Genomic DNA, 13555 nt, shown 5'->3' with positions numbered 1-13555 from the left:
TCCAGCCCTCCAGCCCTATTTTTAGTTTTTTGAGAAACCTAAAAAAGGTCTCGAACTCCTGACCTCAAGTGATCCACCCGCCTTAGCCTCCCAAAGTGTTGGGATTACAGGCCTGAGCCACCGCGCCTGGCCCATGCCACTTTCTCTCCTGGTTTCTGACTTATCCACATCCCCAGTGGTTTCTTCCTGTTTGGTCAGAAACAAGCATGGACCTGGGCTTTCCTGCGTAGCACTCCCTCCACCTCCCAAGTAAAATCATCATCAAAGTGAGGTGGTGGAGGAAGTGTGGTCCCTTAACCAGCAGCATTAGCACCACACAGAAGGGAATGTGTGGTAAAGGCAGATTCTCAGGCCCCACCCCAGACCCATCAAACCAGAAACCTGGGGGGTGGCTCCAGAAGTCTGTGCAGTAACCCCACTCCAAGTGATTCCGATGCCTGTCAAAGTTTGAGGCCCATGACACTAGATCACTTTCAAATAGACGCTGGATTTTGAGTCATAAGTTGTATAAGCACCTCTGCTGACCACCCATTTTTATTTGATAGCACTGGGCACAATTAGTGGTTATATAGCCTTTTGTTTGTCTAGTTATTTTTTCTTTCTTCCCATTAGACCGTAAGCTTCATGAGATCAGAAACCATATGGTCCTGGCCCACAGTAAGACCTCAACAGTTACTGTTGAAAATGAATGAATGAATGAATGTGCTGGGGGTGCAGAACTATTGGCTCTGGTCTGAATGTGATGTGTGGCCTTGAACAAGTGTCCTGTTGGTTCTTCCCTCTCTGCAACGAAGGAGTGGGCGCAGCTGAGGCTTGAAGGCTGTTCCTGCTTTCTGTCACTTTAGCCAGGGCTCAGTCGATGCCTCCCCAATCCCACAGTCCTGCTCCAGCACCAAGCTTGTCATCTCCTCCCTCCCCTAATCCCAAAGCCTCTGTGGCTTTTACTTCCTCCTTCTGGACTTTAAGCCTCCATGAGATGGTCTCAATGTACCTTCCAGCCTTCACCTCAAACAACCCTTGTCCCTGACCACACTGTGATTCCCCTCCCCAGGCCCTATTGGTGTTTTTCCCTGGGCCAGGGCACCTTCCCATGGCTCTCTCCCTGCCCTTGAGATCCAATGCTTCCCTTCTGGGAGCACTCCCTTCAGCTCCAACACACACACGCCCTGGTTAACATAGATTTCTAAAAATCCTTTCTGTACACAGCCAAACTCAAAAGCAACAGGGGAGGTCTTCAGGAGGCAGGAACAAGGGCAGACTCCTAGGAAAGTCGGGGGAGAGGGAATGCAGTGCTTTGGAATGAAACAGGACATTCCAGGGAGGGAGGACCAGTGCGGGGGAATGGGGGGCTAACAGGTGTTTGTCACAGTAGTAAAGATTCTAACTTTAGTCGGGTCCCTGAACCTCTTCCCAGGACCATCTGTGCGCGTCTTATAAAATCCAGTTTTAGGGCCAGGCGCGGTGGCTCGCGCCTGTAATCCCAGCACTTTGGGAGGCCGAGGCGGGTGGATCACGAGGTCAAGAGATCGAGACCATCCTGGTCAACATGGTGAAACCCCGTCTCTACTAAAAATACAAAAAATTAGCTGGGCATGGTGGCACGTGCCTGTAATACCAGCTACTCAGGAGGCTGAGGCAGGAGAATTGCCTGAACCCAGGAGGCGGAGGTTGCGGTGAGCCGAGATCGCGCCATTGCACTCCAGCCTGGGTAACAAGAGTGAAACTCCGTCTCAAAAAAAAATAATAATAATAAAAAAAAAAATCCAGTTTTAGCAAAAGAACCCCCTATTCTCCATATGTGATCACCCTTGAAATCTGATCAGATTCCTCCACCTCCACCTCCCCCAAGATGTTGTCTGATGACCCTGTCTTCAGCTAGAATCCTGTCAGGTTGGTTTTAGGCAGAATCCCCTTTAGCTCTGATGTTTTCTCTTGGTAATTTTCCATCTCTGACCTCATCCTGCTCCTTGGCTATAAATTCTCCCTTGCCCATGTTTGAAGTTGAGGCAAGTTCTCCCACTACTGTAAGACCCTACTGCAGTGGTTCCTATACTGTCACGAGGGTCCCAGACAGTCTTTTTCACCATGCTTTAACAGCGTCATTGAATAATTTTTTCTTTAACAAATGCTCAACGTTTCAGATTCTTAACAAAAAAATAAGTAAATAAACATCCGCATGAGAAAGCCTAAAGGAATAAAACAGAAAACAAAAAGGAAAATAATACAAAAATTAAAGAGATATTTGAAAGGCTAAATAAACTGGGCACAGTGGCTCATGCCTGTAATCCCAACACTTTGGGGGGCCAAGGTGGGCAGATCACTTGAGCCCAGAGATTCGAGACCAGCCTGGACAACATGGCAACACCCTATCTCTACGTGGTGGTGCCCATCTCTAGTTGGGAAGCTGCGGTGGGAGGATCACCTTAGCTAGGGAGATCAAGGCTACTGTGAGCAGTGATTGCACCACAGCACCACAGCCTGGGCGGGAACAAACAAACAAAGAACAGCTGAATATTATGTTCTATCCTGGATCAGGTCTTGGAAAAGAAAAAGACATCAGTGGAAAAACTGGGGAGATTCAAATAAAGTTTAGAGTTTGGTAAATAGTCGTGCACCAATATTAATCTCTCTGCTATGACAGTGTGGCATGGTTACATAAGATGTTAACAAAGCGGGAAGCGGCTGGGGGGATACGGGGACTCTCTGTACTTTGCAACTTTTATTCAAATCTAAAGTTACTCCAAGATAAAAAGTTTATTTAAAAAGAACAAAGCACCAGAAGGAAATGCACCCAGTAACCACATTGAAGGCCTCTGGACAAGGGGGTCATGGTGACAGTGGGTTTCTTCTATTTTTCTATATTTTACACAATGTGCTTTCATTGCTCTTGTCTTTGGTTCTTAACGTATTAAGAAATACTGGCCAGGCACAGTGGCTCACACCTGTAATCCCAGCACTTTGGGAGGCTGAGGCGGGTAGATCACTGGAGGTCAAGAGTTCGAGACTGGCCTGGCCAACATGGTGAAACCCCGTCTCTACTAAAAATTAGCTGGGCGTGATGGCATGTGCCTGTAGTCCCATCTAGCTACTTGGTAGGCTGAGGCACAAGAATCGCTTGAACCTGGGAGGTGGAGCCGAGATCACACCATTGCATTACAGCTTGGGTAACAGAGCGAGACTCTGTCTCAAAAGAAAAAAAAAAAGATATTCTAAGTAGCATTAAAGATAATACTGCTCTTTAATTCCTTATTTGCAATTATAAAATTAAACAGGATCTGAAAACTGCAAGTTTTTTCTTAAGTTTAAGTTTGTTGGCAAAAACCTGGCCGTTGTCTAGGAAGCGATCTACGGTATTTATCTTGCTTCATATGAGGAGAAATAGCAGTGTGTTTGATCGTGGGGTGCCAGCCAGACCCTACTGGGTGTTCCGCAATATATCCAGTGTCCATACACTACACTACACTACTTTCACAAATTCACAAAAGTTCGGAATTTGGAAACCCATGTGGCCCTAATGGATGGAGGGCTGTGGAGCTGGGTAACAAACACCATTGTCTACCACTGAGCTTAAAAGGAAAATATTGGCTGGTGTGGAGGCTTATGCCTGTAATCCTAGAACTTTGGGAGGCTGAGGTGGGCAGATCATTTGAAGCTAGGAGTTTGAGACCAGCCTGGCTCACATAGTGAAACCCTGTCTCTACTAAAAATACAAAAATTTAGCCAGGCATGGTAGTGCATGCCTGTAATCCCAGGTACTTGGGAGGCTGAGGCCCAAGAATCCCTGGAACCTGGGAGGCAGAGGTTGCAGTGAGCCGAGATTGTGCCACTGCACTCCAGCCTGGGCAACAGAGCAAGACTCTGTCTCAAAAAAATAAATAAATAATAAATAAAAATAAGAATGAAAGAAAACATGCCTGGCATGCTGACTCACGCCTGTAACCCCAGCAACTCAGGAGGCTGAAGCAGGAGTTTGAGGCCAGGAGTTTGAGAACAGCCTGGACAATATAGCAAGACCCTGTCTCTAAGGAATTTTTTTTTTTATTAGCTGGGTGTGGTTGTGTGTGCCTGTGGTCCCAGCTACTCAAGAGGCTGATGTGGGAGGATCACTTGAGCCCAGGATTTGAGACTGCCAGTGAGCTATGATTGTGAGACTGCACTCCAGCCTGGGTGACAGAGTGAGACCCTGTCTCTAAAAAAATAAAAATAAGAGAAAATATCACCTAAACTGTGGAAATCATGTGTGTACCCCTCATTACATGCATGGTGTAATTTTGATTATAAGGAGCCATGTGTAAGAGACAACCAATGCCAGCAGAGACGGTGAGAAGGATCTGGGGATTTCAGAGTGCTCCGCCGCCCCCCGCCCCTATGGTCCAGCTGTGAGACAGGTTCCCCTCCCCCTGCACCCGCCTCACCTCTTCAAACGTGTAAGCTACAAAATGCTGCTGGTCTGGGCGTGGAAAGAGGAATTCCACCATCACTGAAGAACTGACCACGACGCCCTTGTTTTGGCAGGAGATCTTGGGCACCTTGAGGCAGTGGACGGTGACTTGGGCCTGGCTGGGGAGGCTGCCGACAAGCTGTGGAAGACAGGGTTCCCATGTCCAGGACAGGGGCCCATCGTCCCTGCCCGCAGAGATGGGAAGGACAAAGCTAGCTCGGGACTCCAGGTCTGGGGAAAAGGAAGCAGCCCGGGGTAGTGCCCGGGCCCCAGGCCATGCAAATTAGGACTCTCGTAGTCTCTGGGCCTCCATTTCTCATCTGTGTGCTACTGAAGCTAGAACTCCTCTCTCAGGATGTGCTGAGACTGCCTTTACTTAACCTTCTGGGCCTCACTTTCCTCATCTGTAAAATGGGGATAATCATAGTTCCTACCTCATAGGGTTGTCCTGAGGAGGAAATGAGATAACCTGTGGAAAGAGCTTCGGACAGGACGCGCTGCACGGTGACCCTCCGAGGGAAGCGGCTGTAGCTTTCATTTAATAATATTGGTGAGCACTGACTGTGCTTCAGCCCTGGGTTAGGGGTACGGATAGAGGGGAGAGCCCAGGAGCTGCGGGCCATATCGGCAGGAGCTCAGATTTAACCAGGACATCCCAGAATGGAACGTACAACTGCGGCTGAGGAGTATTTAAAGGAGAGACACACCAGGCTATGGCACGAGGCAATCTGACCTAGTCATCAGGGAGGTGGGAGAGGGCTTTTCTGAGCGGAGGAGGAGCAGATGGGATGGGGGAGGGCAGACCATTCTGGCAGAGGGGACAGTGTAGATGACAGCCCTGTGGAAGGAGCGTGGCCAACATAAGGAATGGGCAGGCAGCCAGCAGGGCCGGGGCGTGTGGCCTGAGGACCTCCAATTACAACCTGTGGGACTGGGCTCAAGGAGACTACACACCCCAGAAAACCATCAAACCACTGGATGCACAACAAATGGTTTAATTCAATGCATAGCTCAGCTCGAAAGAAAGAAAGAGGCGGCTGGGTGCAGTGGCTCACACCTGTAGTCCCAGCACTTTGGGAGGCTGAGGCGGGTGCATCAGTTGAGGTCAGGAGTTCAAGACCAGCCTGGCCAACATGGTGAAATCCTGTCTCTACTAAAAATACAAAAAAATGAGCCAGGAACAGTGGCACGCACCTGTAATCCCAGCTATTCAGGAGGCTGAGGCATGAGAATCGCTTAAATCCGGGAGGTGGAGGTTGCAGTAAGCTGAGATTGTACCACTGCACTCCAGCCTGGGAAACAAGAGTGAGACTCTGTCTCAAAAATAAATAAAATAAAATGAAAATATCAGTGGATGAGTAAACAGATAAGACACAGCTGTAAAAAGAGTTCATGAACTTAAAGAGATACTTGAAGAAACTATCTAGAACTTAGCATCGCGATGAAAGAGATGGAAAACATGAAAAGAGATGGAAAATGAATGAGATGTGTGTCTTGTGGAAATTCAAGGAGGTAGGAATGGAGAAAATAGTGATGGAGCAATCATGGAAGAGAGGGTGACGAAGGAATTTCCAGAGCTGATGGGCCAGGCACTGTGACCCACACCTGTAATTTCAACACTGAGGCAGGAGAATGGCTTGAACCCAGAAGGCGGAGATTGCAGTGAGCCGAGATCGCACCACTGCACTCCAGCCTGGGCCACGGAGTGAGACTCTGTCTCAAAATAAAAAAGAAAAGAAATTTCCAGAGCTGATGAAAGACATCATCAACTCTTAAACTGAACAATTACACTGGGTTCAAAACAACTAGATTGAAAGGCAGACGGGATGAGAAAGCGCAGGACCCTGGAGGCCAGGGCTGAGCATTTAGCCTGTATCCTACACCAGCTTTAAGCAGGCAGGTGAATGAGCAGTTTGGTTTCTTGAAAAGATTGTTCTGGCTGCTATGGGAAACAGATTGTAGGAGGGTATCAGGACACAGGGAGACCCACTGGAAGCTGCAGGTCGGTCCCCACTAGAGATAATGGTAGCCTGGCCTGAGGAGGAGGTGGAGACAGAGAAATAGAAAGACTGGAAATAGGACATCACAGGAACAGGGCTCAGTCAAGGCGCTGAGGGAGAAGACCCAGCCAGGGGCTGCTCAATATTGTGAGTTGCATACATGCAGAGAGAGACATCGCAAAGCCGGGAAAGAGGCTGGGTGGTCTGAGTTCATAAGGGAAGAGGGACTGTCCTCTGTTAGAACAGGAGAAGGGTTGCAGGAAGGCGCAGGTGTGGGTGAGTGAGTGGGATTGGGAGCAGACACATAGGGGAGAAGTTCTGTGGGTGGCTCTGCTCAGCTCTCTGGGAAGAGGCTATGTGTGGAGAGGGAAGTGGAAGGTAGACAGGAGGAGCGGCTGGAGATTTGAGGATGGCAGGAAGGACTGAAGAAGCCATTGCAGTGGGTGGGGGAGTGAGGTGACCAGAAAGCTGAGGGAGGCTTACTCAGAAAGCACAAGGTCCATTTGAGGAAGGAGATCATGGGTTCTTAGTGGAACCCTGCAATGAGGAGTGGGATTTTGAACATCATTGCCACTGGGCATAGCAAGAAGAGGCCGTGACCCCCAAGGAGCTTGCCTGAAGTTGGCTTTGGGATCAGGAGTAATCAATAGTCACTTATTGCTGGGGCCCTCTGAACCTGGAGTTGATCCTGGGGTTCCAGCCCCCCACGAGGCCCTATGGGTAATAGAGCAGGGAATGGAGCATTATCTTTGGGGGGCAACAGAGCTGGGCTCAAACCCAGCCTTGACATTCACTGTTCCCATGTGTGAAAAAGGGATGGTTTGAGTGCCCCACTCATAGCGTAGGTGTGAGCACTGGAGGAAGTCACACACACCAAGCGCTTCGCTCCAGGCCGGACACCCTAGAAGGAGCTGTGTTTGCTGCGATAATTGTTGCCATTCCTGTTGTTATTGGCTATGTGGGAGCTCTTGAAGCCAGAGCAAGATTGGGGTATGTGAGATAAACCCCACACAGGGGTGGGGGCAGTTACCTCCTGGAAGATTTCCTGGTTGGTGTTGAAGCCCCAGGTCTCCAGCACTGCCTGCAAAGAGATGGGAAAGTTGGGGGTTGCGGGGTGTAAAGGCCACTCCTCAGAGGGAAAATTTGCAGGGACCGAGTGCAGTTTCAAGGACTGGAGCCCTCCTCAGACCCAACTCCCAGCCTTCCAGACAACATGTGAGATGCTCCGGGCAGGGTGTGGGGCAGGGAACCCCAGTCCAGCTGGAGGCCTGGCTTCTGCTCCCCGCTCTGCCTCACACAGGCTGCGTGACCTTGCGCAAGTCTCTTCCCCTCTGGCGGCCTCAGTTTCCTCATGAGTTCAATGACAGGCATGGCCTGGAAACTACCTAAGCACTTCTGGTATAGTATAGGTGAAGAGTCCCAGCTTCGGGGCACCTCTTACAAGCTGTGTGATCTTCAGTAAGTCACCTACCTTCTCTGAGCTTTGCTGTTTTTTGTTTGCAAAACCGAGGTAACAATAGTACTCATCTCACAGGGTGAGTGCAGCAAATATAACTGTGCAATAAATCTAAGATGAATATCATCTTTTTTTCTTTTTTGAGACAAAGTTTCACTCTTGTTGCCCAGGCTGGAGTGCAGTGGTGTGATCTCAGTTCACTGCAACCTCTGCCTCCCGGGCTCAAGCCTCAGCCTCCTGAGTAGCTGGGATTACAGGCATGCGTCACCATGCCCGGCTAATTTTGTATTTTTAGTAGAGACAGGGTTTCTCCATGTTGGCCAGGCTGGTCTCGAACTCCCGACCTCAGGTGATCCGCCTGCCTCAGCCTCCCAAACTGCTGGGATTACAGGCATGAGCCACTGCGCCCGGCCAATATCATCTTATATTTAGCACAGTTACTACATGCCAAGCTATATCTCTACCTAAATCCATCTATTGATTGCTCTATCTATCCATCTATCTAGGAACACATAGTCGACCCCAAAAAATGCTGGACTTTACTATTTTTTTTGAGATGGAGTCCTACTCTGTCACCCATTCTGGTGTGCAGTGGTGCCATCATAGCTCACTGCAGCCTCAACCTCCCGGGCTCAGGTGATCCTTCCACCTCCGCCTCCTGAGTAGCTGGGACTACAGGTATGCACTGCCATGCCCAGCTAATTTTTAAACTTATTTTTATTTTTGTAGAGACAGGGGTCTCCTATGTTGCCCAGGCTGGTCTCGAACTCCTGGCCTCCAGGGTCCCTCCTGTGTCAGCCTCCCAAAGGGCTGGAATTACAGGCGTGAACCACTGCACTCGGTCTAGACTTTACTGTTATTGCTCCAGCTTAGATGGTCCCTAGCTCTTTTGCCCACCACCAAGTTTCCGAGTTTCCTCCCTCCTCTGCATGCATGTGCACACACACACATACCACATGCCATCTGGATTCCCTAGCAGCCCAGCCTCACCCACTCACCTTGAACTCCTCTCCCATCAGGCTGAGCGTGAGGCGGCCACTCTGGAAAGCTACCTTGGCCAGGGAGTGGAAGACTTGCTCAGAGAACCAGAAGTACAGCATGCGGGAATCCCCCAGCAGTGTGGGCGAGAAGGTGGGGAGGGGGAGGTCCTCCGAGACATTCTTGTAGATGAAATGACCCTGGAGGAAGCCGGGATGCTGGCTGGACCCCATGTCACCCTGCTGGGCTCAGGTCCAGCTTCAGGGAGATTGGGAGGAGCCTTGGAAAGCATTCAGCCCAGAGTGCAGAAACTGAGGAAAGAGCTGCACCCAGTTTCCCCCAGTGGGGCTTTCACTCATTCACCAAATATTTCCTGAGTGCTGACTGTCTCAACCACCGTGGGAAGTGAACCAGACAGACATGGTTCCCACCTTCACAGGGGACATTCCCGCTTTCAAGTAACAACATTGGTCAGGACAGTTGGTGACCATGGACCTCCAGCTGCCACCCCTACCCCTGGCTGACCACTGGCCCTGCCCCTGCAGAGGGCAGTCCATCGACGAGCTCCTGGAGGCCAAAACTGGGAAAACAAGCTGCTGTCCAGTCCCCTGAGCCTCTAAGTCATCAGCCCACAGGTCATGAACAAACTCCAAAATGATCCTTCTGTTCAACTTTCTGGGTAGAAGTTCTGTTACAAAGATGGCTGGTTTGCCCTAAAATCTTCTCCTATCTCTCTGTACCACTTGATTTTTAGCTAGTCTCAATATCTAGCTGGAATAAATTCCTCCGTTCCCCTTGCAGCTAGGGTGGGATCCTGTGATCAAGTTCAGGCCAATGGGATGTGAGCAGGGGGAGTGTGGTGGTCATGCCAGCCAGCCGGGACCCTGCGATGAGGCCACACCTGAGGCTGGCTGAGAACCCGGCGGAAGGGGCCTGCGTGCCTGACGCCCTGGAGCCTCCAGATCCCCCCAGGCTGCAGATGCTCAGGCCGTGACACGAGGGAAACAAATGTTTATCGTGTTTAAGCAGCTATGATTTTGGATTTCTTTGTTACAGCAGTAGAATGTATATCCTAAGTAATAGAGGGTCCAAAGCTTTCATCAGTACCCCCCGGGGGGTGGTGCACAGTCCACGGCTGTAGAGGATGACAAAAGCCAAGCCCTCCAGAAGGAGCTGGTGCTTTGCCGGGATCCTTGCAGGGGGGAGCCCTGGTGCCTACAGAGGGGGCTCGGAGGCACGTCGCTGTGGCCTGCCCTCCCGGCCACATCAGGAATGGGGAGGAGTGGCCCTGGACCCTTGGCTGCTGGGTTGAAGCTGGGGGATGGGGCTGCAGAGCACAGGGAAGGACCTACTCCCCTGGGGAAGCTGGGCCCTGCCCCCACCCTCGCACCCTCCTACCTTGTGATGGGACTCCAGGTAGGAGGCTGTGATGACGGGATCACCTGTCAAGGAAATGTCCACCCCGATGTCTCCATCTGAAAGGATGCTGGCTGCAGGAGGAAAAGATCAAGGTGTGGCCTCAGGATGGGGGGGAACTGCCCTGAGTCACAGTTCTCTTGTCCCCACACAGCTGCCCAAGCCTCAGCCTCAGTGTTCCCCTCTGTAAAGTGGGGCCTGGGTGTGTGGGGAGGGGTGCTGCACTTTTTCATTCTCTTCTCCCAAGTCTGTCTGAGTAGGTAAAGCCGTTCTAGAGGCTTGTTCAGAGCACGGGACTTGTCCAAGACAGGCTGAAACCCAGCTCTGCTCTGTACTGCAGGGGAACAGGGCAGGGCCCTGACCTCACCCAGCATCCGAGTCCTCATCTCCAATGAGCAGGCTGTGTAAACACACACGAGCGCCCGGCCATGTGAGCGATCTAATTATATTTTTTCCTAATCTACTTCCAGGAGAATCTTGGAGTCCCCTGGACTTAATCACCCGTCTGTCCTGAGTTCTATAGTCTAGAACAGGGGGCAGCAGATTTTTTCTATAAAGAACCAGATAGTAAATATTTTAGGCTTTGCAGGGTACGTGGTCTCTGTTGCAACTAGTCTGCTCTGCTGCTGTAATGCAAAAGCAGCCATCGCCCATACGCATGCCAGTGGGCACAGCTCCATTCCAGTATGATTTTATTTTTGAAAGCAGGCGGCCAAACGCATTTGGCTCACTGGCTGTAGTTTCCAATCCCTGGTGCAGAACCACCGTGAGAGACGCGGAGCACAGATGGGAGTGTAGGTTACCCTACCTACCTCCTCCCTCAAACCACATCCCCGTGAAACAGCCCTTCCCACCTCCCAGCGCCCTCTGAATTCTGTGGCTGCCTGGGCCAGTCCAGAGACTCCTCCCTCGCTCTTCCTTCCTGTTAGTGTTGCCCACCCGCACTCCTATTGATGGCACAGTTACTGGCATGGGGATCCCAAAGAGATGGACGTTCCAGGTGTATGCAGCCATGAGAGTAGAGGGAAGGGGAGGGACAGATTGGCCACTCAGGAAGACAGAACTGTGCTCAGCCCTTCGTGCCTTGGCCGGAGCCTAGGATGCCTGCCACGGGCCTGGGGCTGCCTGGAACCTCCCCTCCTAACACCCCACAGTGGCCCAGAGGACCCCCTCACCTGGGGTTCCACTGTTCTCTTGCTGCCTCTGTTTACTGAGCACCTACTGTGTGCCAGGGTATAAGGAGCAGGTGGTCTCCTCAGCCCAGCCACCTCCCTGTCCACAGGTGAGGAGCACAGCGGGAGGCCTTACACACAGCACAGTAGCTGGGAGCAGGGGGAGTGAGGGTGAGGGGGGCGGGGGGCTTTTGGAGTTTTTGGAGGGCCAAGGTTCAAATTCTGCTTCCACTTCCTAGTTGGGGATGGGGTCCTGTCATCTCCAGAGATTTCTATTTCCTCCTCAGTGGAATGGGGGGTAGCAGTACGTTCCTCGTGGGTGGTTGTGAGGATTCCATAGCTAACATAAGTGTTTGGTATGCAGTAGTCCTGGGCATCCATGGGCATCTACTGTGTGCAGGGCAGCATTGAGGGCATCATTCAGCAACCAATGGCTATTACTTTTTTTTTTTTTTGAGATGGAGTTTCACTCTTGTTGCCCAGGCTGGAGTGCAATGGCATGATCTCGGCTCACTGCAACTTCCACCTCCCAGGTTCAAGCAATTCTCCTGCCTCAGCCTCCCAAGTAGCTGGGATTACAGGCATGCGCCACCACACCTGGCTAATTTTGTATTTTTAGTAGAGACAGGGTTTTACCATGTTGGCCAGGCTGGTCTCAAACTCCTGACCTCAGGTGATCCACCTGCCTTGGCCTCCCAAAGTGCTGGGGTTACAGGCGTGAGCCACCGCGCCCGGCCTTATTACTATTATTATGATTGGCACAGAGCAGTGCTTCCCACTCCTCGCCACCTTCTTCTCTTGTCTGAGGTTCCTCTCAATGACCAGGGACGTCCCCACTGGATGGATGATGAAACTGAGTCCTGAGTAGTTTCTTCTACACTGCACAGCCTTGTGGGAGGTCCCCCTTAACCTGAGGCCTGATGGGAAGGGAGGGAAGGGACCCAGAAGTGCAGGGAGTTCCCGATCCCCACACAGCTTTCTTCATCGTTACCCTTCATCGATGTCTTCTGCTATTTGAAATGTTGGTGACTATCCATGGCGCAGGGTATTGGGTGGTGATAACAGCAGTCATAATAATAAGGGTTCAGGATGAGCCAGGTACGAGGTACAAGGCAGCATCTTACTCATTTTACATACATTTTTTTCCCTACTCAATTTTACAGCCACCTTGTGGGGTAGATGCTATTATCACCCCCATTTTATCAATGAAGAAATTGAGATTCAGAGAGATTAAGTGATTTGCTCAACGTCGCACAGCTTGTGAGGCTGCAGCCCTAAGGGGCAGAGACTTGCCAAAGCCTGCCCAGAATGAATCATCAAGTGTCAGAGCCAGACAGAGGCCGTGGGAACTAGACAGGAGGAGTGATGGTCCCAAGGCCATGCAGTGCAGCAGGTGGATTTTTGGCTCCCACTGCTGTCTTCTGAGCCATGAAGACAGAAACCCACTCACCAGCCCTTGTCTGGACAAAATCGGCCATGACGTTGGAGATGACGTTGATCTCTTTGCAGACCTGGGGCAGACAGAGCAGGTGCTTTCCAGGCAGGAAGGGATGCCAGAGGAGGGGCAGGGCAGTGCCCCTTCCAGCTGCATGCTGGTGGCAATGCTGGGAACTAGCACAGGGGACTACCACGTTGGGAAGATGGGAGTGGCTCCTTCTCAGGGAAGGGCAGGGAGGAAAGGGGTCCAGCCTCCCGGGCATGGCCCTGGACCACAAGGAGTCAGCCAGCCTCACTCACCTGTCCCTTCAGGATCAGCTTCAGGGTGTAGGAGATGAAGTTTGTGAATAGCTGCTTGATCCATCCAGGCCTGAGGGCAGCAAACACCACAGTGAGCCCCTGACCAGTCCTGTGCATCCATGGAGCACCTACTGTGTACCAGGCACTGTTCAGGGCTCTGCTGGTCCTGATTCATGTAGCTCAGGAGGTAGGAATTATCCCCCTGAGTTTGCAGCTGAGAACATTGAACCTCAGACCCAAGGATTAACCATGGCACCCTCCCGGAATCCCTCAGGAGGGCCCAGCTCCTGTATGCTCACACCTGTCACGCACACGAGAACGTGCCTAGAGTCCAAATTCACACACGTGTCCGTCT

General features: G+C 51.3%; 1 protein-coding gene across 2 annotated transcripts in view; it reads right to left on the bottom strand.

The window, feature by feature from the left end:
• The window catches only part of CETP (cholesteryl ester transfer protein), a 35066-nt gene that overhangs the window by 3150 nt on the left and 18361 nt on the right, over nucleotides 1-13555 (bottom strand). For both annotated transcript variants that reach the window (XM_012447902.3, XM_012447903.3), the window contains exons 7-12: nucleotides 13201-13270; nucleotides 12914-12974; nucleotides 10274-10365; nucleotides 8896-9075; nucleotides 7472-7522; nucleotides 4416-4580 (exon numbers count right to left, since the gene is read on the bottom strand). In XM_012447902.3, the coding sequence (XP_012303325.2) occupies nucleotides 4416-4580; nucleotides 7472-7522; nucleotides 8896-9075; nucleotides 10274-10365; nucleotides 12914-12974; nucleotides 13201-13270 (619 nt within the window). The remainder of the gene's footprint in view (nucleotides 1-4415; nucleotides 4581-7471; nucleotides 7523-8895; nucleotides 9076-10273; nucleotides 10366-12913; nucleotides 12975-13200; nucleotides 13271-13555) is intronic.

Source organism: Aotus nancymaae, unplaced genomic scaffold (genome assembly GCF_030222135.1).
Source record: "Aotus nancymaae isolate 86718 unplaced genomic scaffold, 86718_ANA_hifiasm-v0.15.2.pri h1tg000030l, whole genome shotgun sequence".
Classification (NCBI taxonomy): Eukaryota; Metazoa; Chordata; class Mammalia; order Primates; family Aotidae; genus Aotus; species Aotus nancymaae.
This window is presented reverse-complemented; position numbering and strand designations above follow the sequence as displayed.